The following is a 27717-nucleotide window of genomic DNA, read 5'->3' on the forward strand; positions in this document are numbered from 1 at the left end:
GATATGTCTGTGACTAAAAGGAAAATATTACTTTTCATAGAAATGTGAAAAGTATCAGATCAATAGCAAATGTTCAACACAAGATTTTCAAGCTCTCTCTGTGTGTGTGTGTGTGTGTGTGTGTGTGTGTGTGTGTGTGTGTGTGTGTGTGTGTGTTGGGGGGAGGCTAGATCTCATCCATTAGGCTGCACTGTCTGACCAGTGAGTCTCATTGATGCCCCCTCTCTCTAGCTCTGGTATTGCAGGTGTGAGCCATGGGTTGTAGAGATCCAACCCGGGTCCTCATGCTTTTGTCTCAGGAGCTGTAGCAACTGAACTGTCTCCTCAGGCTCTTCAACAGAAGGATGTCAAGGTTTCCCTGAAAGAAACAGAAAGGCAAACGTAATGGGAGTTCAGAAAGATGAGTGGGAGGTGCAAGACGTCAACTTTTAGGAAGAAAAAAGCCTTTAATCCCAGCATTCAGGAAGCAGAGGCAAGAGGATCTCTGTGAGTTCAAGGCTAGCCTGGTCTACAGAGCAAGTGACAGGATAAGCTCCAAAGCTACACAGAGAAACCCTGTCTCAGAAAAAAAAAAGCCAGGTGATGTCAGACAGCCCCTTTCTGGTGAATTGCATCTGCCAAGAGAATCACACTGGAGTTTTACTAACCTACTGTTTTGGTAATTTAGAAAGGTGGACCCATGTGATCTGGATGGGGGCCCAGGTTTTTAAGAGGTTTCAGGGTATTTCTAAATTTTCTTATAAGGAAATTTCCTGCTGAGTTAGTTTCCTGCTCACAACCAGGGGATTCCAAAGAACCCTACTATTTTGTACAGTGATCAATATCCTTGGCATGTTAGAATCAAATGGAGGAAAGGGAGTCTTAGCAGCCACGTGCTCAAGACACTGGGTTACCAGTTAAAATGGTTAGAATTGCACCTTCTGGACTATGGAATGTCCAAATTGAACTGTAAAGTCTTGAACTGTAATCCCAGCATTCTCTACAAACCTTGATTCAGCACCTCTAGGGTACCATTTTTTTGTACTTAACTCTGGCCTGAAAAATCAAAAGTCACCACAGAATGGTTTATCTGGACAAACCCAACTGAGAGATAAGATTAAATATAGCAAAAAATATACGAGTAAAATGAAACTATTTTTATTCCATGACATTGTATCTATTAATACTAAAGAGTTTAAACAGTACATTTAGTTTCTTCCTTGGCTTTATAGTTTACAGAGAATACAAGGATAGGATTCCTCAGTCCATTGATAAAACTGTTACCCATCATTAGCTTAGAAAGTCTCCATTGATAAAACTGTTATTCATCATTAGCTTAGAAAGTCTCCATTGATAAAACTGTTATTCATCATTAGCTTAGAAAGTCTCCATTGATAAAACTGTTATTCATCATTAGCTTAGAAAGTCCACAGAGAGGGGGGGGATGGGGGGAGGACACGGGAGGAGGGGAGGGAAAGGGAGAGGTATCTCGAACTGACTTGTGAAGCAACCTTGTTTCTTATCTAAATTTAAAATGGAAAATAAAAAAATAATAATAATAAAAAAGAAAGTCCACAGAGAATAATTCATGCTATTTACATATTGTATTGTTTTATTGGCATTTATTTAGGAATTGTCAAAACAATTCCCTGTATAATGAACCATGCAATTGTAATAGATATTTTCCCCTTTCCAGTGTGATAAATTTAATGATTACAAGTACCTTAAAACACACACACAGTCATGTAACAAGAATTAATGATTTAATGAGGCCATGAATTTGAATGGAAGCAAGGATCAGTATGTTGAAAGTTTGGCAGAAGGATGAGGAAGGGGTAATTATGTAATTATAATAAAATGTAAAAATTCAGTGAGCTAATTACTTTCCCACCACATTGATTGGCACTTTGCAATATGAAGTCCAGAGAAACTAGGTTCCCATGAATGTCAAAATTCTCTCAAGAGAAATATATTTACTTCACTATATTCCTTTTCCTAGAGATTCTAAAATCTACAATGCATGAATCTGGACAGGACCAGCTTCTGAAAACCAAGTCCATTTACATCCCCATATTGCACATTTCTCTTTATTTGCTTGATTAAATATATACTTATCTACTCCTTATAATTTACTATTTTTCTTTTAAATTTGGCCATTTTTATCTGACCAGTTAGTTCATATATGCTATGCTGAATACAGCAATCTAATTCTACTCTATACTACATAGCATCCTTCTAAAGACATCAAACCACCCTAGGGCACGGCTTTTAATTCAAACATGAATCCCTGAAAATATAAACATTTGCAAAAATATAAGGATGTGCTGTGCCACTTTGTTATGATTTGGGCATGGTCTGCTACTGGACCTCTGACCATCGGCCTTGGCACTCACTTCTCTCTGTATGATGTTCTTCTGGTTTGCAGAACGATGGTGGTTTATCTTTGTCTGCACAAGAGATATTTTGAAAAGGCATATCTTTGTATTTTAATTAGTGTTCTATATCATCCATTTCCATATAATGTCTTTGTGAGTATTTCATTGGGACTCACCTGTTCCACACTGTGTTTCTTTGTCTACACTTACCTGCTATTTCCTATTAAACTGAACTCCCCCTTCCATTCTTTTATGGTACTTTCTCTAATTTCCCACCTTTTATTCTAGTCACACAGGAGCTACCTTTGATGGAGAATTTCATGAATGAGTACTGTATTTATATTACTTCCTGCCCTTCCTCTCCCTACTCTAACAAATACTTTGTCCCTTCTGCTGCCACTCAAATTCATAGCCTGTTTTCTTTCATTTTCTTTTATTATTTTTTATTTAACTTAGAAACAAGCCTGTTTCATATGTCAATCCCAACTCCCTTTCCCTCCCCTCCTTCCCTGTCCTCCACCAGCCCTCCATCCCATCCTCCCTCCACTCCATGGGGGTCCCCAAAGTCTGTCATATCATCCAGGGCAAGGCCCAGGCCCTCCCCTATGTGTCCAGGCTGAGAGCATATCCCTCCACATGGAATGGACTCCCAAAATCCATTGTATGCCAAGAATAAATAAGGATCCACTACCAGAGGCCCCATAGATTGCTAAGGCCTTCTCACTAACATCCACATTCCAGGGATCTGGATCAGTCTCGTGCTGGCCTCTCAGCCATCCATCTGGGGTCCATGAGCTCCCCCTTGTTCAGGTCAGCTGCTTCTGTAGGCTCCACCAGCCTGGTCTTGACCCCTTCCCCATCACTACTCCAGATCTGCAACTGAGTTCCAGGAGTTCAGTTCAGTGTTTAGCTGTGGGTGCCTGCCTCTATTTCCTTCAGGCTCTAGGATGGTATGTAAGGTAGTTATCAATCTATTATAAGGAAAGGACATTTAAGGTAGCCTCTCCTCTACTGCTTAGATTGTTGGTTGGTGTCATTCTTATAGATCTCTGGAAATCTCACTAGTGCCAGATCTCTCCTCAAACCTATAACAGCTCCCTATATTATGGTATCTCTCATCTTGCTCTCCTCTATTCTTCCCCTGACTCAAACTTCCTGCTCTCCCATTTCCTCCTCTTCTCTCCCTCTCCTCTCCCCACGCTGCCAGTCCGCTCAGGAGATCCTGTCCCCTTCCCATCCTCAGGGAAACCATGTATGTCTCTCTTAGGGTCTTCACTGATAACCAGCCTCTCTGATGGTGTGGATTGTAGTCTGGCACTCCCCTGCTCCATGTCTAAAATCCATATATGAGTGAGTACATACCATGTTTTTCTTTTTGTGACTGGGTTACCTCACTCAGGATGATTTCTTCTAGTGCCATCCATTTGCCTGTGAATTTCAAAAATCCAATTTTTTAAATTTTTTTCTGCTGAGTAGTACTCCATTGTGTAAATGTACCACATTTTCTCTATCCACTCTTCAGTTGAGGGGCATTTAGGTTGCTTCCAGGTTCTGGCTATTACAAATAATGCTGTTTTGAGTGTAGTGGAACAGACATCCTTGTTGTATGAATGTGCATCTTTTGGGTATATGCCTAAGAGTGGAATATGACAAAAAACTTTAATTTGCATCAACATGCAAAAATATCCTAAACAGAAGTAGAAACATATATACAGTATAGCAAAACTATTTTTTATTTTAGTAATTTAATTTTAAATAGCTCGCTCCACATGTCAATCCCAGTTCCCTCTCCCTCCCCTCCTCCTGCACCCCCCACAATTCCCCCCAGCCTCCCACCCCATCCCCACTTCCCTCCATACAGGGGATATCTAGAGTCTGTCATTTCACTCAGGGCAGGGTCCAGGCACTCCCGCAGGATTCCAGGCTGAGAGAGCATCCCTCCTTGTGCCATAGACACACGAAGTCCATTTATATGCCAGGGATAAACACTGATCCACTGCCCAGAGTCCCATAGGTTGCCCAGGCCTCCTCACTGACTCTCACACTCAGGGAGTCTGGATCAGTCTCATGCTGGCCTCCCAGCTGTTGGTCTGGGGTCCAAGAGCTCTCCCCTGTTCAGATCAGCTGTCTCTGCTGGTTTTGCCAGCCCATTCTTTGACAATTTGCTCATCGCTCCTCTCTCTCTGTCACTGGGTTCCAAGGGTTCAGTGTCTAACTGTGGGTGTTTGCCTCTGCTTCCATCAGTCACTGGATGAAGGTTCTAGGATGGCTACAGACATCAAGTTCATTATCAGGAATGGGCATTCGAGGTGGTCTCTCCACTATTGCTTAGCTTGACAGTTGGTGTCATCCCTTCAGAGCACTAGAGGTCACACTGGTGCCTGATCTGTCTTCTAACCTATGACTCCCTTTTCCCCTATTTTACCCCCCCACTCAATCTTCCACTTCCCCCATGACCGACTCTCTTTTCCTCTTCTCCCCCTCTCTTCTTCCCAGCTCCCACTCCCCCCCCCCCGCTTGCCATGTTCCCAATCTGTTCAGAAGATCTTGCCTCATTCCTCTTCTCTGGGGTACCATGCATATCTCTCTTAGGTTCTTTCCTGTTTCTCAGCCTCTCTGTCAGTGGAAGTGCAGACTAGCAAAAATAATTTTATGCTTGTATCAATATACAAAAATATCTTAAGCAGAAGTAGGAATATATATACAATATAACAAAATAATTTTACATTTGTATCAATATGCAAAAATATTTTAGACAGTAATAACTGTCTAAAAGAAAATAACTTTGAATTTGTATCAATATACAAGAACCAGTACCAGTGTAAACTACTTAAAACTGATCATCTATCTTTTAATCCTATCATATCTAGTCGTCTTTTTTCTATTCCAAACAAGGATATCCCTGAGGTAATCGCTAATGTTCTGCCCCCAGCCTTATATCAACTTATTATCAGCCCCTACAGATCACAATTATTCATAACTCTGAGAAAAACCAAATACCATCTACCCCACCTTTTGGGAAACTGGGCATCATGTTCTTAGAATTACTTCCTGCTGTCTGGGTGGCAAAGGTATCTCTAGGGAACACAGTAAAAACTAACACATTAGCTAAGTCTTAGGAGGGCAAGCGGTAACATTTGTAGCCAGTCTCTGAGTAAGGGGTAAAGCTTATCTGAAGTTCTGGCTGGAGAGGTACAAGGAGATGGGTCATCTTAACTTTCCACCTTGGAACTGTCTTAAACAGTTTGTAGTCTAAAACCCTATCTTTGGGTAATGTTTTTTCCCTCAATGGCATTAATACAATTCAGGTAGAATCGTTGTTGTGCGACCCAATCATCTTTTTGGAGACTTTCTTTTCAGAGTTCGCTGTTAGGAAAATTTGTTGTTCACTGTGGAAAATTTAGACATTATTAATATTTACATTTTAAGATAGTATTATACGTGAAGAAAAGTTTTAAAGAGTCAAAAAAAAATTGAGGGGAAAGAGATTTGTGACACTAGTCCCTAGATTTTGGTTTTCTTCTGTCCCATACCAGATAGCCCTTCTGATATGAGACAGAGACTCTGAATTTTCTTTTAACAACATGCTTGGGTTTAGAGAAGGAGAGAGTCACACTCCAACTCCAAAGCCAGCTTTAGTTTTTGATTGGGTCAGGACAACAAATATTTCAAGGGGCAAAGCGATTTTACCCTGGAGAAGTAGTCATTCCATCATGCACATTGTTTCTTCTGTCTTGGTAACGTTTTAAGGACAGTTCTCCCTTCTTCTTTAGTTGTATATCTGTCCAAAGATCCTTGAAGTACTTAAGATGAATAGTGTTATTCATTTGTAAAGGCAAAAACAGAACCCTGTCCCAACCCTAATTTGGTGACTTTTTTCTTCCCACATGTTGAGTCTCCACATCAGTTGATGAATAATCACTTCTCCTAATCAAAAGGTCTCTCACGTTTGAATCAAGTTTATTAATTTTGATGGCATCCCATAGCTTTGCTTCTCTTGTGGTAACAAAAGCAAACCCCTTCACCAACTTAACGCATATCCTGGCTTCCTTCTGAGGTTAACACATCTCTAAAGTATACAGGCTGATTTAATTTAGTAGTATTTTTATTATCTAATGTATCTAATGTCTCTCTGTAGCTGTCATTTATTTCTCATTAGCATTTTAAAATTTTAAAGTAAATAAGGCATAATGCAGTCTATCTCTGGGGTTCTTTAGTACCTCTTTCTGATTATTTAGCATTTCTTTTAAAGTGAGGTTAGATCTTTCTGTAAATGCTTGTCCTGTTGGATAGTGTGGTATACCTGTTATATGCTTTATATTGTAATATGCCAAAACTGTTTTATTTTACTAGAGACATATGCTGGAGCATTGTCAGTTTTAATTTTTACAGGTATTCCCATGATGGTCATGACTTAATAGGTGTGTAATTACAGAATCAGCCTTTTCAGAATTCAAAGTAGCCGCTCATTGAAATCCTTAGTATATATCTATGGAATAGTATACATATTTTCATTTTTCAAAATCTGCAAAATGAAACACACACATTTGCCAAATCTCATTTCTGTGAGTACCCTTATGGTTACTTCTTGCAGGTAGTGGAGTTTGATTATACAAGGAACAAGTAGGACATTTTCTTATAATTTCCTTGGCTTGTTGCTAAGTGATGGAAAAATCCTTTTTCAACCCCTTACTTGATTTGGTGTTTTCATGAAATTTTGAGGCCTCCAGCACATTTCCTACTAATAACTGATCAATTTCATCATTACTTTGTGCTAGAGGGCCAGGTAGACCTGGCTGGGATCTGATACTTGTTATAAATGTGAGATGATTCCTATTCCTGACTATTTCCTATAATCATATAAACAACAAAGTTAGTTCTGATTCATCAGGAATATGTTCAATGATTTCAATGTGTAAAACAACTCTTTCTGCTTATTGAGAGTCAGTAACTATATTAACATCATGAGAATACAATATAATTCTGACTTTTGGACAAAATCATAAGGGCTTTGAGCCACTTGACTTGAGTTTCCTGATTTGTAACCTGTCTTTCCTGTTTTATTTGCATCAGTATAGAATGAAGGGGAGCCAGATAGTGTGTTCCGCATACAATGTAAGGGAGGGCCCAATTGGTTCTTTTTATTAATTGAAGTCTCTTGCTTTGGGGATATCTATTGTTAATCCCCCCTCCCCAAAAAATACTGCAAGCTCCTTGCCAGTGCTCATTTTGGCCCATAAAGAAGAGATTACAGCATCAGTAAAAGGTGCTACAGTCTCTATTGGGTCCATTCCTACTTAGTTGACAAAGTCTTAATTTTCCTTTTAGAATCAACTCAGAAACCTTTTCCACGTATGTCTTTAATTTTTTACTTGCTTGTGATGTAAAACATCCAGGATGAGATAATATCTTTCCTCTGCATTAAAATCTCTGTAGGGGAATGTGTAGAGTGTAAAATAACCAGAATGAAATCAAGATCTGAAACCAGACAACCCACATGTGCATCCTGTAATTTCTTCTCCAACAAAAGCCAATTCTCGCTCAGCTTCACCTTATACTTCTCTGGGACTATTTAAGTCTTTGTCATCTTCTAAAGTTTGAAACAAACTACTGAGTTCTTCAGTTGTTACTCCAATGGCCATAGATGGGTAATGTCTCCCAGAAATTCTTAAAAGTCATTAAGAGTCCAAAATTGATCTCTCCTTGTTTGTACCTTTTGAGGTTGAATTCTTTTAGACTTATCTCATGTCCTAAGTAATTAATAGAATCTCCTCTGTATTTTTTTCATGAGCAATTTGTAATCCCCAGCAAGGCAAAACTTTCTTTACTTGACACATTTTTTTCTAAAGTATCTATGTTTGAATCAGCTAATAAAATATCATACATATAATAGACTAAGGAAAGTGTGCATGGATTTTTCCAATAGCTGCTGTACAAAATATTGGCACATGGTGGGGATATTTAACATCCCTTGTGGGAGAGCTTTCTATTGATATCCCTTAGCAGTCTGAGAATTATTAAAAGGGATTTAGAAAGCAAATTTTTCCCTATCCTTTTCTTGTAGAGGTATAGTGAAGAAATAGTCTTTTACATCAATAATTAAATAGCACATCCTTTAGGTAACAGAGAGGGCAAGAGAATTCCAGGTTGTAAAGAACCCATTGCCTGAATTACTTTATTTATGGCACTAAAATCTGTCCGAGTTCTCCTTTTCCAGATTTATTTTAATAACAAATACAGGAAGAATTCCAAGGGCTGGTTGATTCCTTAATATGTTGAACATTTAGCTGTTCCTATATCAGCTGTTAAATTCTCTGATGTTGAAATTAGTACCAAATCTTAAGATCATTGTCAGTATTGGTCAGTTTTCCCAGCACAACAGATTACTAATAACTCCCATTCCACTGGTTAATTAGTTGATTTGCGAGGGGCCCAGACTGCAAGTGTCTTCATGTGATAACCATTCTTGAGGAAGGAAATAAAGTGTGTGACCCACATGATGTTTAGCATGCCTTTTCTTGCCCACATGGAAAGCCACAGAAACACAAAGATCTTGACAGCAATACAAAACCTGTGTTCTAATTCCTAAAGTCCTGTGTGTCTTTCTCCTGTCATTTGTCCTTTTGTAACTCAATTTATCTATCTGTAGAGATGTGACATAGGAGGGGATAGAGAGAGGGCTCAGCAATTAAGAGCACTGACTGCTCTTCCAGAGGAGCCAGGTTCAATTCCCAGCATTTACATGGCAGTCCATTACTTCCTGTAAGTCCAATATCTGATACCCTCACGCAGAAATACATGTAGGCAAAATGCCAATACACATAAAAAATGTGACAAAGGGTTTCAGGTGAGATAAGCTGAGTGGCCAGCCATGGACAATATTGCTTTGATAGACTGCTCTGAAGCAACTGTAGGATGCTCCACATACCACATCCCAGCCCCTGTGTCTTTTATAGATCCCTTAACTGACTGGAAAGGCAGAGCCACTACTTTGGAAGTTCATTTTAAGACTTTTCGCATCTGGTTCAATGGAATTGGATCCACATATTCTGAGAGTTGTGCTCTGATGCCAGGAGATGAGGATAGTCTTGGAAGGCTGGGAGGCTGGAGAGGTTTTGACACGCTACAGGCAAATGAGACACACTCTATGCACCAGCACCCAGGCTGCTAGACAGGCAGTCACGAGCAGACACCCAGGAATGAGCTGGCACCCAGGCAGGATGAGTGGAGGAAGGTGTACAGGCCTGAAGATAGACAAACACAGGCAGGCAAGCTGGTAAAGGAGACCTCAAGGCCATATTGATACAGAACCACACAAAAGTGGCCGGAACTCATTATCTAAGAGATAACATCACTATTTACCTTGGGGTCTCCAGATACCTGGTGTCAGGCATTCTGTGCTAACTCATTGTCACCCCTATCAACCCCTGCTTCCCACCATGTCCAGTGCCATCTATGCTTTATCTGACTTATATCAGATATCCGTGTTAGCACCATGATGTTTAAATATGAACGCCCTCATGGCTTTCTGTTTCTGACTCAAACACCCCTCAAGTGGTATGCAGGGCTGTAGCATCTGCAGGATCTTCAAGAGCTACTGGGTGAGCCCTCAGGCAAGCTCAGGATAGGAGAAAGACAGCAAATCAGGTGAAAGGTGAACAATGACACCTCATTGGGTGTCCCCGTCCATCCTTGTCTACCATAGATGCATCCAACAACAGAACAAAATTTGAGTTATTTTTCCCATCTACAAAATTCCAAAGCCATTATATAATGAGAACTATCTCTTCAAAATATTCCTAGGAAAGTCACTAAACAGTGGCTGCTGTGGCCAACAAGTTTGAGAGCTGGGATTCTGCCCCACAAGGCTCCAGTTGCTAAGCAGGAGTTCAGAAGTTGGGAGCAGAGCGTGTTATTATCTCTAAGCATCCAATCATTCATAAAGGAAAGACCTTCAAGTGTAACTGATCCATGGGAAAACCCAATGCATTTTTAGTTGCAGAAACAAGAGACTAAAGGGGTGGAGGAAAGGCGGTACACTGTTCTAGAATAAAGTGAAATGTGTCTCTGCAGGTCCAAGAATTCGCAGACAATTCAATGTGAATTTTGTCTGTCCTGAGCTTCCGGTGACCTGTGGTACTGCTAAGGGGACTCTGTATAAGGAGAAATTTGAGCAAGGTGAGTTTCCAGATCTTCTGTGCTCTTCACGTGGACAATGGCACCACATGGGGAGCGGGCACCTGTGTTGGGGTGCCTCATCCCAGATCTAGTTTTCAGGACTCAGGATACAGGGAATGTTATGCCCGTTACTTAAGTGACAGGTTGTGAGTCCAGGTTAACGATGACAAGGGGGCATGAGGACAGGTTCAGAGGACCCAGAAACCCTTGGTCTTACACTCCTAGTGGGGACACACAGAGTGCAACTAATTACACCAGCAACAAAAGAGTGAAAGGTTTTCTTCCAAGGGGTTGCACCAGCCTAGGACCTGGGCTTCTATCAGCAATAAGTTATGCAGGTACAGAGCACATACCAAATCCTGATACCCACCAGGAGAGTGGTTTTTGTGTGTGACATGAACTGTTTGTAAATAAATTTTGGCATGGATAAGTTACTCTTGTGTTTCTGGGAGTGACAGAAGCTCTCCCTAGGGCTGGAGAGATGGCTCAGAGGTTAAGAGCACTGGCTGCTCTTCCAGAGGTCCTGAGTTCAGTTCCCAGCAACCACATGGTGGCTCACAACCACCTAAAAAGAGATCTGGTACCTTCTTCTGGTATGCAAGCATACATGCAGGTAAAATACTGTATACATAATAAATAAATAAATAAAATTAAAAAGAAAAACTCGATCTAAAGGCACATTGGCAGACCCCAGCCAAAGGCCGGCTGTGCCAGATGATATTTTTCGGGAAAGTCTCGGGTCTGCTGTATTCATACTTTTCTGCATCAAACCCCAGAGAGACAGCAGGAATGAGGGTATTTTCCATATTTTTCTTTCTCTTACTCTTTCTTTAAGCCCTTGGATTAAGCCCATGGCCTTGTGCATGTGAGGCAAACACTCTATCACTGAGCTGTACACAAAGCTGCAGTTGTGTGTGTTTAAGTATCGTACATCCATATGCAGCCACCCCTTCCCGTTGTGAAAAAGGCTGATAAGATGCCCACTTAGCATCTCGTACCGGAGTAAGCACCAACACCCCTGGAAGGGAAATGATATGCCTGAGAAAGTCAGCATTAAGCCTTGTGTGTCCATTAGCTGTAACCTCTGGCAAACTTTAGGCTGAGTAAGAAAAAACAGGATTTTGAATTGGAATTTGAATACACTCAAACTTCAGCTTTCTTGTTGTATTGGTCCAGTGTTCTTTGCTCTATTGAACATTCAAGTCAGGCTACTCCATAAGCTTGTAGATTTAGAGGCTAAAAGGCTAAGATCAGGCTGCCTCATATGTTGGCCTTTGGTGAGAGACTGACGACAGGTGGCATCATGGCAGGGGCACAACATGGAGGAGGAGAGATCACATCATAAGACAGGAAGCTAGACAGTGATTGGGGTCCCATGAGAACTATCTTAATCCCCCAAGGCAGCACCCTCAATGTTGTAATGATACCTCATATGCCACCATGTCAAGGCCAAGGTTTTCAGTATACAAACCCTGGAGGCGAGGCACTCAAAGCATAGCTCAACCACAAGTCAGTTTCTCTGTCATGCACAGCAGTCTCTCTAATGCTGAATGTCCTCTTATGAAATGAGAGTAAAACCTCTCTTACCATGTTGCTATTAGTAAAAAGATAATAGACATTAAGTATTGTAAAAATGACAATTGTTACAGTACAGGACCACTGATCATCTATCATGAGTGTCCCTCCTTTCCACAGCACAGTTCTTTAAGATTCATTTTTATTTTCTGACTGTGAGTGTTTGGCTGCATATGTGTCTATGCTCTGAGTGAGCCTGGCGGCCATGGAGACCAGAAGAGGACATCAGAGCTGGAGTTACAGATGACTGTGAGCCTCCATGGGGTCTCTGAGAACTGAACCTGGGTCTTCTGCAAAAGCAGCAATCATCTCCATAGAACCAATATAGTTCTTTTGTTATCAACAAATGTTTCCCCTATGGTTCTACTGCCTACACCTAAAGAGGCTACTCCCTGTAAATAACATTTCCAACATCATTTTTAACATCAAATAGCATGAGTCTAGAGTATGAGAAATAACCACCTGTCATGAGTGGGAAGAGGAAATGTCATAGAAGTAGCTATGGTGACAGCTTCCTCATGGCTGGATTCACAGGAGCCCAGCAGGGAGTTTTCTGCCCTCACACACCTTTCTGAAATGCAAGCCAGCCCTATACTGGAAGTAAAAGGAAGACAATCCTGATCATGTTCTAGAGACACCCCCCCCATTTTGTCTTTTAGCGTGACAGTAGAATTCCCTTAATGGTGACGTCAAAGGCTGGAGAGATGGGTTTGCTGTATAGTACACTGGCTGCTTTTCCAGAAGATCCAGGTTCAATTGGCAGCACCTACACAGTGGCCCACAACCATCTATAACTACAGTTCCAGGAGACCAAATACCCTTTTCTGGCTTCTGTGGGCAGTAAGAACAGATGTTGTGAACACACACACTTGCAGAAAAAGTGCCATTACACAGAAAATAAATGAATTCCTTTTAGAAAGTCTGAGGGTAATGTCAGAGGGCGTCCCTCTCTGCCCTTGCCTGTGAGGATGCATGTGAGACCCCTGATGACTGAGAGGGAAATGCACACCCTCCTGAGACTAAACCTGAGCCCCAGATCCCAGATGAGGATGGCTCAAGAGCAGGTTCTTCAGTTTGTCTTGGTCTTACAGGCACTGGTGAAAAGAGTATACTGAGTGAGACTGGAGAATGGCTAACTCTCAGGGAGTTTGAAATCAAAGGAAACCGTGGAAATTCCAAAAAGTGGAAGCAAAGCATACGTTGCTATGGATGGCCCCTGAAAGAACTGATAGAGGTATTCTGGAGGCAGATAGCTTCCATGGTTCCTGGGTAAGATGGTGGATTAAAAGCTTCTCTATGAGAGGCAGCTTCAATTATTCTGGGGTAAGACAACAGATTAGAAGCTCTTTCAGTGTGACATGTAGCTTCAACTGTCATAACTCACTGGTACCAGCTGTTTGCAGAAGGTCTGTGTCCACAATACCTCCATGGTTCTTCTATGGCACGGGTGGCTGCCAGCATGCCACTCAGGTATTATCTTGGCTGGTTTGTATTACAGCTCAGTCCTCTAAAACATGCTAACTTACAACCTTTGGGTAGAGGAGAAAAGACTGTGACCTTTACCATTGACATGCTGCATAAAATTTGGTAGCATGGATATAATTTAAATTAAATTTAACTATAATTTAAACTTAGAGTACCAGTGATGAAAATGTTACATGATTCCATATCTGAAAATAACCACCCATGTGGATGCCCGAGTTATGGAATGTTGCAGCAGGACTTCTTCCTGTAGTCGCCTCACACTTGCTCTTGAGTAGCTGAGTGTGGTGGGCCAAACCTCTAATCCCAGCACTTGTGAGACTGCGACAGGGAGATTGCTCAGAGCTCGAGGCTGGTCCAGACTCTGTAGTGAATTCCAGAACAGCTTCAGTTATAGACTGAGATTTTCCTCAACTCCATCTACCCAAAAAATAGGAGTTAAGTAAAAGCAAAATACTTTTGAAATAAGTTCTTTTTTCTTCATTTATATTAACCCCCTGAACTGGGAAAATAAGTTGGTTTCCTTGGGAGCTGAAACATTTCTTTTGACTTAGGGTACACTGATCTTTCTGTCACACATCTCAGATGGCCTTTCCCTGTGTCATTCTCACAAAACTAGCAAAAATGTTTGCTCATCCAATATCGACTGCGCTGCATCCAAAGTCATGGGGAATATACGTGTGAGCCCCTGGCCAGGGCAAGGCTGCCCCTTCATACCGTACCTCTAGTCACTTCTGTGAGGAGAGGTGTCTGCAGGAAACAATGCTGTAGCTGAGGGGCGGGATGGCTATTTCTGGGTTTCAGATTAAAAACCATGTCATGGGACAATCTTCACTGAGCTGGGGGTCACAGAGGACATTTCTGACAAAGTGTAGAGAGGGACTTTCTGCATGGGGAAAGAGAGCATGAGAAACCAGCTGTTAGTGTGGCAGGAAGCCCATCGAGTGGCATCGAGCTCACTGTGAAAATCACTGGGTCAGAAAAACTGGGTCTGTAAATAGAGTTATTAACTGGTCTAGGTAATAAAAACTGAAGTCAGATAAAGAGGGAAATGCTGAAAGATTAGAGAGAAGGAATAAACCACAGCATACCTTACCTCCTAACCATCTCCTGTTTCTTCCTGCTCACATCCTGTTTCTGCCCAGCTATATTACTTCCTGTCTGTCTGTATAGACCCCCAGACATCTATGGTTAGCTTAGCTTGTGGCAAGTTCCATTCTCTGACCCCCAGACAGGCTTTATTTGTGCAATAAAGATATCACCACAGGGATCTAGATATTTCCTTGACTCATTGTGGGGGAGGGGGGTGCACATGGAGAGTAATTTCCATGAAGACACCTTACAAGTAACAATGATACATTCAGACAGAAATATCTAGAAGGAAGTTAGAAATACCTAACTCACAAACTGAAAACAGAGACCTCTCCATCACTAACTCTCTGTCTTTCAGGATGGACATCTACCAGACCTACCTGGGAAAAGAAGAAAGGTAATTATCCCAAGATCTCCTGCCATGATATCTGAAGTTTTTGTCTACAAATTGTTTGTTTTCCATCTCTGTGCCCTTCTACATTTCAAAATTAACCAATTTGGATTTGACCAAATTTGAATTTATTTTTTGTTGCTCATGTAGTTGTTATTTTAAACAGCGTAAAAGGCCAAGGCAGCTTTGAGCATCAAAATGTTTGAGACAGAGATAGGAACAAACCTTGGGAGTCATCACATGAGTGATCTCTTTTGTCCTTCAGAAGGAAACCCAGAGTCTGAGGAACAGTGCAGTTGGGATCAGTCTCAAGTTCAGTGGATCCCACCTTTGGTCTGAACATTAGTAGATTTTTTTTCAAGAAAGAGTTCCTCTTTTTAGCCCTGGTTGTCCTGGAACTTGTTCTGTAGACCATGAATGCAGAGATCCACCTGCCTCTACCTTCTGAGTTCTGGGATTAAAGGCATGCCCATCACCACCCGACATACTAGAAATTCTTGGTCAAAGAAAATGTTAAGTCCAACAAATTCTTAACACAAACTATCCAGGAAATCTGGGAAACAATGAAAAGCCCAAACCTAAGAATAATGGAAATAGAAGAAGAAGAGTAAGTCTGGTTCAAAGGCATAGAAAATATATCCAACAAAATCATAGAAGAGAAATTTCCCAACCTGAAAAAGGACATTCCTCTGACTGTATAAAAAGCTTACAGAACACCAAATAGACTGGGCCCCCCCCCAAAAAAAATCCCTTTGCCACATAAGAGTCAAAACACTAAACATACAGCATATAGAAAGAATATTAAGAGATGCAAAGGAAAAAGAACAAGTGACATATAAAGGCAGACCTATCAGAATTACACCTAACTTCTCAATGTAAACAATGAAAGCCAGAAGGTCACAGACAGGCATTATGCAGACACTAAGAGACCACAGATGCCAGCCCAGACAACTATACCCATCAGAGCATTTAACACCATAGATGGAAAAAACAAGACAGTTCATGACAAAACCATATTTAAACAGTACCAATCCACAAATACAGTCCTACAGAAACTACTAGAAAGAAAACTCCAATTTAAGGAAGTTAGCTGTACCCAAAAAATCACAGGCAATAGAAAATCCCACACCAGCAAATCCCAAAGAAGGGAAATGCACATACAATACCACAACCACCACCAACAAAAAAATAACAAGATCTAACAATCACTGGTCATTAGTATCCCTTAATATCAATGGACACAATTCTTCTATAAAAAGACACAGGCTAACAGAATGAATATGAAGACAGAATCCATCCTGCTACTGCATGCAAGAAACACACCTCATTTTCAAAGACAGGCATTACCTCAGAGTAAAGGGTTGAAAAATGATTTTCCAATAAAATGGTCCTAAGAAACAAGCTGGTGTAGGTTTCCTAATATCTAACAAAAAAACCTTCAAACTAAAAGTAATCAAAAGAAATTAAGAAGGACATTTCATATTCATCACAGGAAAAAATCTATCAGATTCTGAACATCTATGCCCCAAATACAAGGTCAACCACATTTGTAAAAGGAACATAACTAAAGCTTAAATTGTACATCAAGCCCCACACACTAATAGTGGGTGACTTCAACATCCCACTCTCACCACTGGACAGGTCTACCAGACAGAAACGTAACAGAAAAGTAAAATAACTAGCAAATATTATGATTCAAATGACCCTAGTAGACATCTATATAACATTTCACACAAACACAAAATATATCTTCTTCTCAGCTCCCTATGGAACCTTCTCTAAAATTGGCCATATACTCAGCAACAAAGTAAAGCTTAATAGACACACACACAAATGGAATAACCCACTGTATTTTATCAGATCACTGTGGCTTAAAATTAGAATTCAACAACACTAATTGGAGAAAGCCTAGAAACTCATGGAAATTGAACAATGCTCAACTGAATCACCACTAGGTCAAGGAAAAAAATTTAAAAAAAGAAATTAAAGACTTCCTAAAATTCAATGAAAATGACCACACAACATACCCAATCTTGTGGGACACAATGAAAGCATTGTTAAGAGAGAGGTTCATAGCACTAAATGCCTACATAAAGAAGCTGGAGAAATGCCACACTAGCAAATTAGCAGACAAAGTGAAAGATCCAGCACAAAAAGAAGCAAACTTACCCAGGAGAACTAGTTGACTTGAAATAATAAAACTGAGAGCTGAAATCTATAAAATAGAAACAAAGAAAAGAATATAAAGAATCAATGAAAGAAAAAGAGTTGGCTTTCAAGAATATCAACAAAATAGACAAACCTTTATCCAAACAAACTAAAGACAGTGAGAGAATTTCCAAATTAACAAAATCAGAAATGAAAAGATATAACAACAGACACTGAAGAAATCCAAAGAATCATCAGGTCATACTTCAAAAACCTTTACTCCCCAAAACCGGAAAATTTAAAGAAAATAGACAATTTTATGGATAAGTACCACAGACAAAAATTAAATCGAGACCAGATAAACAAATTAAGTAGACCTATATCCCCCATAGAAATTGACAATCATAAAAATACTTGAAGTTCTAGCTAGACCAATAAGACAGACAACAAAAGGAGATCAAGGGGATACAAATCGGAAACGAAGAAGTCAAACTTTAGCTATTTACTGATGATATGATAGTATACATAAATGACTCCAATAATTCTACCAGGGAACTCCAACAACTGATAAGTGCCTCCAGTAGTATGGATGAATACCAGATTAACTGAAAACATCAATAGCTCTCCTATATATATGATAAACAGGGTATTATACCTCACCTAGCACTAACATGGTAGAAGTGGAAACTCTCATACCAAGAAAGGTTTGTTTCATGAAAAATATATGAAATATGCTATATAAAGTTATCTGTGAAATATTTATATAAACCAAATGAATTTTTCGATTTTGACTTTGATCCCATTCCTGTGGTATCTCATTAAGTATAAGCAAATATCCCAATATCTAAAACCCAAACCACTGTTGATCTCAGGCATCTAGAGCAAGGGATACTCAGCCTGCCATACTTTGTGGGGAGACAACTTATCAGTGCATGCCGTGGTGCAGGTGTGTGCATGGAGGCCAGGGGATAGCCTGCTGGAGTCAGTTCTCACTCCACCATGTGGGTCCCAGGGATTGAACTCAGTCTGCTTAGGAGCAGGTGCCTTTACCCACTGAGTCAATTTGTACCCTCCCACCCCCAACCTTCTCTTAACTGGACTAAACCTCCCCTCTTTGAATAGTCTAAGCAAGGACTGACTGTCCAAACCTAACAAGGGATAGCTATCATTGATTACTGATTTTCTACTTCCCTTACAGAGCCAGAAGTTTGACAATCTTGGAGTCACTGTAGGAAGCCAGTTTGAGAAGACTTTTGAAAGAACTTTATCAATCAACAACACAGGGGAACCTCAATCGAGTAACAACCACATTGTTTTGTTAACTTAGCCCTTTCTATTCTCTCCACTACCCATCCCTCCAGCAGTCAACAGCACAGTGCTCAGAGAGTCCACTGTCCACTCTGCCTTCCATGCATACACCCTGCCACGCTTCTGTTTTTGACTTTCTATATTGTCCTTCCTGTTCAGTTAGACTCCTAAATAAAACTTAACACTTGCAATGTACATCACAGTAGTGAACTGTCAGGTGCTGAGGGAGCCCACTGAGGACATGATGACTCTGGAAGCAAGATCATACTACTCCCCCATTTTAAACCCTAGTATGTTTGTCTCCAAATGTCCTCCAAAGCATCTTTTCTAAAGATGGCCTGGCCTCTCTAACTCAGTGGCTGGACAGAGAAACCAGCAAAACAGGCCAAGAGTGGAAACACTGTCTTGTGAACAGCTAGAAGTTGAACCATTTCTAACAGACATTACACCTGTTTACCCTGACTGCTCAGCTTCCACAGACAGCTTCTGCTGGCTGCTGTGAGCATCCAATTTGATGATGTTACCTCTCTCTTGCTGTTTACTCCTCAACCTGGAAGCCTCACCAGACACTAACTCTGCTCTGCCCTGGATTCCAATGGGAGCTCTGCCACCCCCTCCCTCCACCTCTACATGACTTCCCCGTCAGTTCCCCCTGGATATTTCAAGCACACTATTAATGATATTTTGTTGTTTTTACATTTACTCTTTTGCTTTGGCTTGCTACATACTTAATAAACTCACTCATTCAAAACTGAAAGCATGACAATCATTGCTGATTCTCAGGACTGTGCAGAACATAATCTAGTGGGCCAACACTCTCTACAAGATGCTATTTCTCTTTTAAATTAGTGAGTCCTATAAAACCAGGAAGAGGGAGGAAGGTCACACAACGGATGGAGTGACAATTCACCCTGCAGACACCTGGCCTCTGCTCAGACTGCTAGAATACGGAGCAAATGTCTTCTGTGTCTAAAACTGTGGTTTACAGGTGAGAATATCAGGAGCTGAGCACTCCAGGTGCTGTCAGTGTTAGCATTCAGGCATTGACACTGGCCTGCTCTCGGGGACCTGGCAGGATATGTCATCAGCAACAGTCAATACGTGACATTGTAGCTAGATAAACATTTCTGTGTCCCTGGAAGTAGGTTTCTCCCCCGACACAAAAAGCCAGATGAAGCCGAATTAAAAGTCCAGGTCTGATGAGCAAAGCACTCTCAGGTGACTCTCGAGCCCCCAGAAGTGAGGCGGGGGAGGGAGGAGCAGACATGACAGGTCTATGGACTGGAGCTTACAAACACTGTATTCCATGTCTTGAGCGGCTCTGGGGGAGGAGCCATTGCTTGGCAGGCTTTCTGAGGGGCAGAGTTTGAAGAGGGATGAGGGGGCTGAGATGGGACTTTCAAGGGAACACTCCATCCTTCTTGGGTTGTATGTGTGCTGGTTAAAGTATGGCTGCTTCCTGCTGGCATAGGATGATGTGGGCATGGGGAGTCGGTAATGAGTGGGCTAATGCTCGGTGGGGGAGGAGAGAAGCATTCAGCTAACTGCCATCCTGAAGGCCTCAGGCATCTGTTTCTTGAGGAAGTGGAGAAGGCACGTTGCTAGGAGAAGAAAATGGTTGCTGTCACCAGCCCTAGGAACAGGACAAGCATGAGAGAGTGGAGATGTGCCCGGGTTGTACGGACAAAGACGAATGAGCAACGCAGAAGAGCAGATAGGCCCTTCATCGGGACAGTTTGGAAAACCAGAGGGTGGAGGGTCCCAGTTGCTGCACAGACATCTATCCTGCATGGGTGCCCGCCTGAGCCTGGGGAGGTGGTAGGTACCATATTGATGTCCCAGGAGCTTGGGGAATGGCGTGTCAAGTCAGGGGATGCTGTGATCCAGGAGTACCTGAGTCATCATGTCTGCTGTTCCTGGAGGTGGGGGTCTCTCCACCCATCCTGTAAAGGTGTCGGGAGGAGTTAAGAGATAACAGAGCTTTTTGTGAGTGGACACGTGGGTGAAGACAACCTGACAGTACCTGCCCAGTTGCTGTCCTCGGAGGTGGTGCAGGGATAGGCATGTCTGGAGCCCCACTACCCTCCCCTCCCCCACCTCGGGCTGGCCTCAGCACAGGTATGACAGGAAGAGCGGACCTGTAAAATACAGGCTGGCAGATGGGTGGGGTGGGTCAAAGAGGGGCTCTAGAGACTGATATTAGTTTTCACCAGACCAGATTTCTTGATACAGTAGCAGAACTCTTTCTCCAGGAACCTGGAGGACCTGTAAAACAGCTGGAACAGATTTATACCTTGGTATCACAGCAAAGCTATTGTCTTTGGGTTAAAACATTTTTCCTAGGGCCCAATGAAACATACCTTTAAGTCTATACTTAGAACACCACCTTTACACACCTTAAGTGGGAAGTTACATCTGAAGCCTGCTTATCCTTTACTATGAAGCCTTCCATCCAATACTGGCAATTGGGTGTCTGGCGGGGCTGCCTGCCTCTGGCCATTCCCCTGAATGTGCAGCCTCTTTCTAGAGTCATTTCCTCACCTTCTGGCTTCTCTCAAAGCCCTGGTACCAGGTGACTGTGTCTCTCTTCAGCTCAGAGCACTTGGCCCCTGTTCTTGAGTGAAAACTTACTGAACAGCTTGTGCCCACTCAATCCTATCCTCCCTGAATCCCTGGGACTAGAGAACATCCAGGCTTTGGATTTTCTTCCTCTGCCTCAACCTTCGGAACTATGTCAGATTGGGACGTCTTTGGAGACCCAGTAACCAGTAACCACACCATTTAAGTCAAATCTGGCCTCAGTATTTCTTGGACCAGACTGTCAGGAAACCAAGAGAGATTTCTTCACTTTCTTTTTCATTGCTCTAAAACCTGCTTGCGTCTGTCTGCTGTTCCCTTTCTGAATGTTCTGTCTAGGTTTACTACAATGTGAGAGTCAAAGATGGGGACAGTCCTCAGGAAAGATATCTATAACTAAATGCGGCTTAAAAAACACCCATGTTAAAATGTCACAGGACCTTCACCTCGAATAGGACCCTGTTCCCTTGACCTTCAGAGAGCACGGAGATCAACTGCTTTGTCCCCAACTCCAGAAGAATGAGGGTTCAGCACACAGCTGCACTCAACTCTACTGGATTGGGAATCCCCGGCAAAATAAGATTGTTTCTAATTTAATTAAAATTAATTTTAAGAAGAGACTCAAAAAGTTCGTAGGCTTAACATTAATTGCTGGAATTCTGGTAAGCTATTAATCTAGAAGAGCACTGCCACTAGGTAGTATACTACCTTTTCTGTAATGAGGATTTCTGTACAGATTATAAACAGTAGGAATGCTAATGTGTCTAAAACTTATCTTTTCATAATTTCAAAGAATTATTGTAAGCTCCAGGGACATGATTTGGGTCCACCTCAAACAACATCTTGCCAGGTCCGAGAGGCATGGGACAGCCCACAGAGCCTGGAAAGCAAAGTGAAATGGCCGGGTATTCTTGGACTTGGCCAGAACCCCAGCTTTCTCTGGTCCCCCAAAGATTGCAATGTCTCTAGGCCAGCAGGAAGCAGTTTCAATAAAACAGAGTCCTCATCCCCATCTCACCTGCTACCCCTTTCTAACTCCTCACCTTTTTACAATAGTCAGCATCTTCCCTGAACATCTCACACTCTAGTATGTGTCTACACTATCAACAGGATTGTTGACACAGGAATCTAGAATACTCTGGCCTTGTGTTAATCCACCCAGGGGAGAATAAGACCACTACCATAATTTTGAACCCAGTTTGAAGCAAGCTTTAATTTAATATGGGCCAGAATGATGTGTTCTGTCCAGGTCCATTTTTGTGTTCCCAGAAAATGGCAGTGAATCTTATTTTGCAGAGGTTTTAAAAGGCAACTCCATAAATCACCATATTTCCCATCACATCCAATCAGGGGCAAACATACATTCTGACATATTTCATGCCTACATACGCCAGTCCACATGAGATCAAGCACATCTGGTGCAGTTGGGGCAAACAAATTGGTTTAGGGGATTAAAACTTGTGGCTTGTTATGTTCCATAAAAAATAGCCTCTTGTATTTCAGGAAATGTCTGGCCTTGGGCAAGGGTTAGAGACATTTGAGTTTCTTGGATCTCTTTGGCACATTAATTAAAGCTGAAAACATAATTTTGGCTGTCATACTTGCCCAAACCAGCCAATACTTCTTCAACACACAGTTGGGCTTAGAGAGAAGCTGGGATGAAGATTTCAGGAGAGGAAACTCCAGTTTAAGGCAGTCCTGGAAGAGGGTGCATGTCAGATAATAGACTGCACATCAGGAAGTCTGAACAGACACTCCATGGAAAGATCTGGCAGGCACTGTGTGGGTAAAAGGGTTCTGCAGTCTGGGGACCTATTCTGGGTCAAGACTGGTTGGGTTGGCAGTTACCTACCAACTCCTACTTAAGCCAGAACTGGGAGACTTTGTTACCACAGAGGGAGCATACAGTTATAATACAATGGCTCTGATTACAAGCAATGTGCTTACAAAGGACAAGGCTTAGCTCTCAGTTCAGATGGAGCTCTGTCTACCTGGACATCACCAGGTCCTTGGCTTTCCCTTTTCTGAAATTTCCCCTTCACTCCCAAGGAACCCTGGTTGTTCTGGGTTTTGTTTGTCCGTGTATTTGTTTGCTTGCTTTGCTTTTTTCCCCATAACTCTGCCCACCAGAAAGCCTCCTACCAAAGTTCAGTCTGCCCTGAACAAGATTGTGGCTGATCTAAAGGTCAGGCAATAGGAAGCAGGAAGTTGATTCTGGGCCAGCTGCCTCACAAGTTCTGACCTCTCTCCAAATCCCTCTGCAGAAGCCTCAGGCTGTTTGAGTTTTTGCATAGAATCCAGAATCGATATCTGAGTAACAGCCTAGTCATCGAGTGTCTTTTCAGTGTCTCTAAGCCAAGCTCCCTCATTCCTCACCAAACAGCAGCATGGGAATCCTGGCCATTTCTGTACCCAGCCTGGATCTGGGAGCATGAGAAGATTCAGACAAAGTCCTCTGAGCTTCTTTACCCACTCAGGGGACAGATGTGCCCCTGCCAAGCAGCATCAGACGGGAAGCCTGCCTTTGAGAGGAGAGGCACAGCTAAGAATCACAGGCCCTGTGCTTACATGCTCCCAGGAATGAACCAGGTTCAGCAACGTAAATAACACGCCTGTGGAAAAGTCATGGGTTGTTGTAGACTTTCAGTTGGAGGTAGTACAGGCTGTCCTGACAGAACTGATGTAGATGTTCTGTGAAAACTGAGAGTTCTTTGCTGAAGGATGTGGAGTGACGGCATCAGATCTGGTCCATGTTTCAGACACTACTTAGTCTTCACTTTCCAGGGGATTCAGGCCACAGCTGAAAGGCCCAGAGTAAGTCTGAACATTAGCCTATCTACCCAGACTCTTCTATTGCTTGGACCTTCTCCCATATTCTCTGCTGGTTCAGTTGATTAAAAACTAAGACAAGACCCTAGCTGTGTCAAGAGTTATGTTGAGATAACCAGAAAACTCCCCTTTAAGCTTGTACAAATACCTTGTTATGACAAGTTGTATTACTAATTGTAAAATGTTATCACTGAGTTGTAAGTTCCTGGAATGTACCATCACCCAAGGCTTAACCTCTAATTGTGAAAGTCCCTTCTTGTTTCACACTTGACCCCTGTACTTGGAACTGTTTTCCTTAAAAAGGACACTACTCCCTATGTTCAGAGTCACAGTGTTTGAACCCGACTTACCCATGAGCCCCATCTACCCATGTCCCTAAGTTAGAAGTTCTGGTGCCCTGTGTCTATGGAATAAAGGTGCCTTTGCTCATGTATCATTGCCCTCATTCTCAATATTTGATGATTCCCAAACCCAACATAGCCTTCACTCTATGTCTCCTGCTGTCTATCCCTGAGCACATAGCTAGATAAAAATCATAGCCTACCAAGCAGACTAGAGAGTTTGAATTAATAGTTTTTGGGTGCCAGGGCATTGGGAAGCCTCACAGGGCCATCCCCACAGCTGTATTCCATGGGAACAACTAGAGGAGTGGTTCTCAACCTTCCTAATGCTGTGACCCTGTAATACAGTTCCTCATGTTGTGGTGACACACTTCATAAAATTATTTCATTATTGCTTCATAGATGTAATTTTGCTACTGATATGAAATTATAATGTAAAATATCTGATGTGCAGGATATCTGCTATGTGCCCCTTGTGAAAGGATCACTTGACACCCCCCAACACACACATACAAAGGAGTCATGACCCACAGGTTGAGAACCATTGAATTACAGCATCCCCTCTCCTCTGCTTCTGATGTAAAGTGCTTATCCCCAGTACAGCTGAAACTAAGGAGTGGGAAATTCAGGCTAAGGGTCATTCCCAAGGGTCTTTGACCTCTCAGCTTAAAACAAGCAGGTCCTCCAGTAGCTCCAAGGAGCTCACAATCAGCAGAGTAAGTGTAAGCTGGGCTCTGCAACCTTGTAGTACACACTTGAACCCCTGAATAAAGGAAGGATGACTGACAGCTTTAGTCTCCTTCATTGCTGTTGACTGTCCAGTAGGGTGGAGCAGACATCTTCCATTTTAGAACAATGACCAATTTAGCCTCTGCCTCCACAGCACAAGCAATGAAACAGTGATTTCTGTTCCAGCAGACTCAGAGCTTAGCTGCTGGCTCTTCATCCTTCAGACTGGCTTGAAGTTGCCCCATCCCCCACTGGGCAGCATTGGTCCACCCTGGATGTTCCTCAGATTGATTCTATCCCTCAGCCTTGTTTTCCTCAGCTATCCAGCCCCCTATGTACCCATATTCTAGTGGTACCTTTGGGTGAACAACCTCTCCTCCCTTTGGTATATGTGTAGAGGGATCATTGACTGACACATTTCTGTAATCCCAGCTAATTCTACTGTGTTGTGTTTGTGTGTTGGGGAGGGGGTAGTTCCTAGATACTGCAGGGAAGAATTATGGAGAGGGCTTGTTGTTGTTGTTGTTTCTTTGTTTTGTTGTCTTTTTTTTTCAGCATGTAGCTGACCATCAGGCCCTTTAACACGAAATCCCAGGTGTTTCTGGTGTCAATGCCCAGTCATTCCTGGTTCCTGGGCTGTTTGCCATCTCAGCATCTCAGGCTTCCTGCCCATTTTCTGCACCACCATGAATTACAACAGTGATGTCCCCTTTGTCTAATCTATAAAAATGAAGTCTCTCTGGGTGGTAATGAATCTTTGCTCATCAAAGGATGTTTGTGCACATTTTACAAATTTGTGTTGATTATTTTTGTAGATTACATACAGGGCCAATCACTTTATAAATGCATGATTAATATAAAGCCAACCATCTCATGACCTACATACATCTAGCATCTTCATGATACAGATGAAACAAGGGCGAGAAACTTACCCAAGGACACACAGCCAGCCCTGGAGAACCTCTGTTTCCATCTACATGGGCAGACTTCAGAGTCTTTGCTTAAGTCTTGGCCTGTCAGTATAAGCAACTCTTGCTCACATCTCCAAAAATAACTGAAAAGATCCAACTGTAAACAAGACAATAAAAGGCAAATGTCCAGACATTCATAATGTTGCTCTGTTTACTGCTGATTGTATCCATTGACCATTACTAGGTAGAAAACATTTTCTTAAGACAGGGTGTCTTTTACCCCCACTCCCACCCAAACACACATGGCTCACAGCGCCTGAATGGTTATCACCAGATTGCCAACCATAGTCGTTTTCCCTTCTCCTCCAGCAGACTCAAGGAGCTGAGCTCCCGGCACTTGACCTTCTGACTGGCTGGAGCTGCCCTTTCCCTCTGCTGGGCAGGAGCTGTCTTCTAAAGCTTGCGCTTCTTAGTCGTAGGAGATGCACAGCAAAAGGGCTGGGAACTGTACAGGGGAGAAGGGGAGATCCTGAGAGCTCCCAAGGCCTGCACCCCTGGATGCTCACCTATATACCATACACTGACTCTTTGTAAGGTTTATCTCTTTTTTTTTTTTTTTTTTTTTTTTTGGTTTTTACGAGACAGGGTTTCTCTGTATTGTTTTGGAGGCTGTCGGTCCAGCCTGGTCTCGAACTCACAGAGATCCGCCTGCCTCTGCCTCCCGAGTGCTGGGATTAAAGGCATGTGCCACCACTGCCCGGCCAAGGTTTATCTCTTAACACCTGAACTGCCTGTGACTTATCCAGGTACTCAAAATACACAAGAGTTTTGCTCATCAGACTGAAAGAACATATAGTTACCAATATAGAGGATTGCAATAATGTCTGGCAGAATACAGGCAGACTCTGTGTGTGTGTGTGTGTGTGTGTGTGTGTGTGTGTGTGTGTGTGTGTGTGTGTGTGTGAGACAGGCTTGCCCTATTATGTAGCTCTGAATATGCCAGAATTGCTATGAAGACCAATCTGGCTTTGAACTTGCCTGTCTCTTCCTCCTGGGTGCTAGAAAGAAAGGCATGCACCAGCAGTCCTAGGAGACAGGCTATGTCTGAACAGAAATCAGGAGATGTTACTTTCCGCTAAGGTGCACTATACATACAACAGTGTACTATACATATAACAGTGTACTGCACATGTATACTGTTCTCTAATCCATGTAGCGGTCAATTCTCTTTAACCTATGACTTCTGCTAGATTTTCCATATTAATAGCTGCACATCCCTTCCAAGGGGCTATAATAAAGACACCAGGTGGGAGAGATGATTTAAAGGTTGAGAGCACTGACTGCTCTCAAGGGACCAAGTTTGAGTCTCAGCACCGACTAGGCAGCTCAAAACCATCTCTAACTCCAGTACTAGAATCCACCACCCTCATCTGTTTTCCTTGGGCACCAGGCACAGGCATATATGAAGGCAACACATACACACACACAGCAAATAAACACTACATCTGACACTACTACAGTTGAGGCTTCACCTTATGTAGCTTTTGCAGACTGTGGACAGATGAAGAGATTGATGAGCAATGGGGATAACAAACCTTGCATCCCTGCAGTCCTGTCATTCCCTGGACTGTGCTGGGATACTGCTTTCCACTATTTGTCCCATGGAAAATTTCAGTGTCCACCATGCCTTCTGCTTGGTCTTTCTGAGACAGTCATTGTCATTTTATACGTGCCATCTAAACTAACTGCTGGATCTAGCCTGCTTATACATCTAGGAACAGGGGAAATGATATTCCTTGGTA

The 27717-nt window shown here is 42.3% G+C and overlaps 1 protein-coding gene across 8 annotated transcripts in view; it reads left to right on the top strand.

Moving 5' to 3' along the window:
* The window catches only part of LOC101840310 (nuclear autoantigen Sp-100-like), a 51365-nt gene extending 32080 nt beyond the window's left edge, over positions 1 to 19285 (top strand). For 5 of the 8 annotated variants that reach the window (XM_040753151.1, XM_040753156.1, XM_040753157.1 and 2 more), the window contains 4 exons: positions 10428 to 10532; positions 13199 to 13341; positions 15040 to 15078; positions 18419 to 19285. In XM_040753151.1, the coding sequence (XP_040609085.1) occupies positions 10428 to 10532; positions 13199 to 13341; positions 15040 to 15078; positions 18419 to 18547 (416 nt within the window). In that variant the 3' untranslated portion in view covers positions 18548 to 19285. Of the gene's footprint in view, positions 1 to 10427; positions 10533 to 13198; positions 13377 to 15039; positions 15079 to 18418 lie in introns of all 8 variants that reach the window. The other 3 variants (XM_040753158.1, XM_040753159.1, XM_040753155.1) reach the window with 2 other exon arrangements.
* The last annotated feature ends 8432 nt before the right edge of the window (positions 19286 to 27717 follow it).

This window comes from Mesocricetus auratus, unplaced genomic scaffold (assembly GCF_017639785.1).
Source record: "Mesocricetus auratus isolate SY011 unplaced genomic scaffold, BCM_Maur_2.0 Super-Scaffold_100010, whole genome shotgun sequence".
Classification (NCBI taxonomy): Eukaryota; Metazoa; Chordata; class Mammalia; order Rodentia; family Cricetidae; genus Mesocricetus; species Mesocricetus auratus.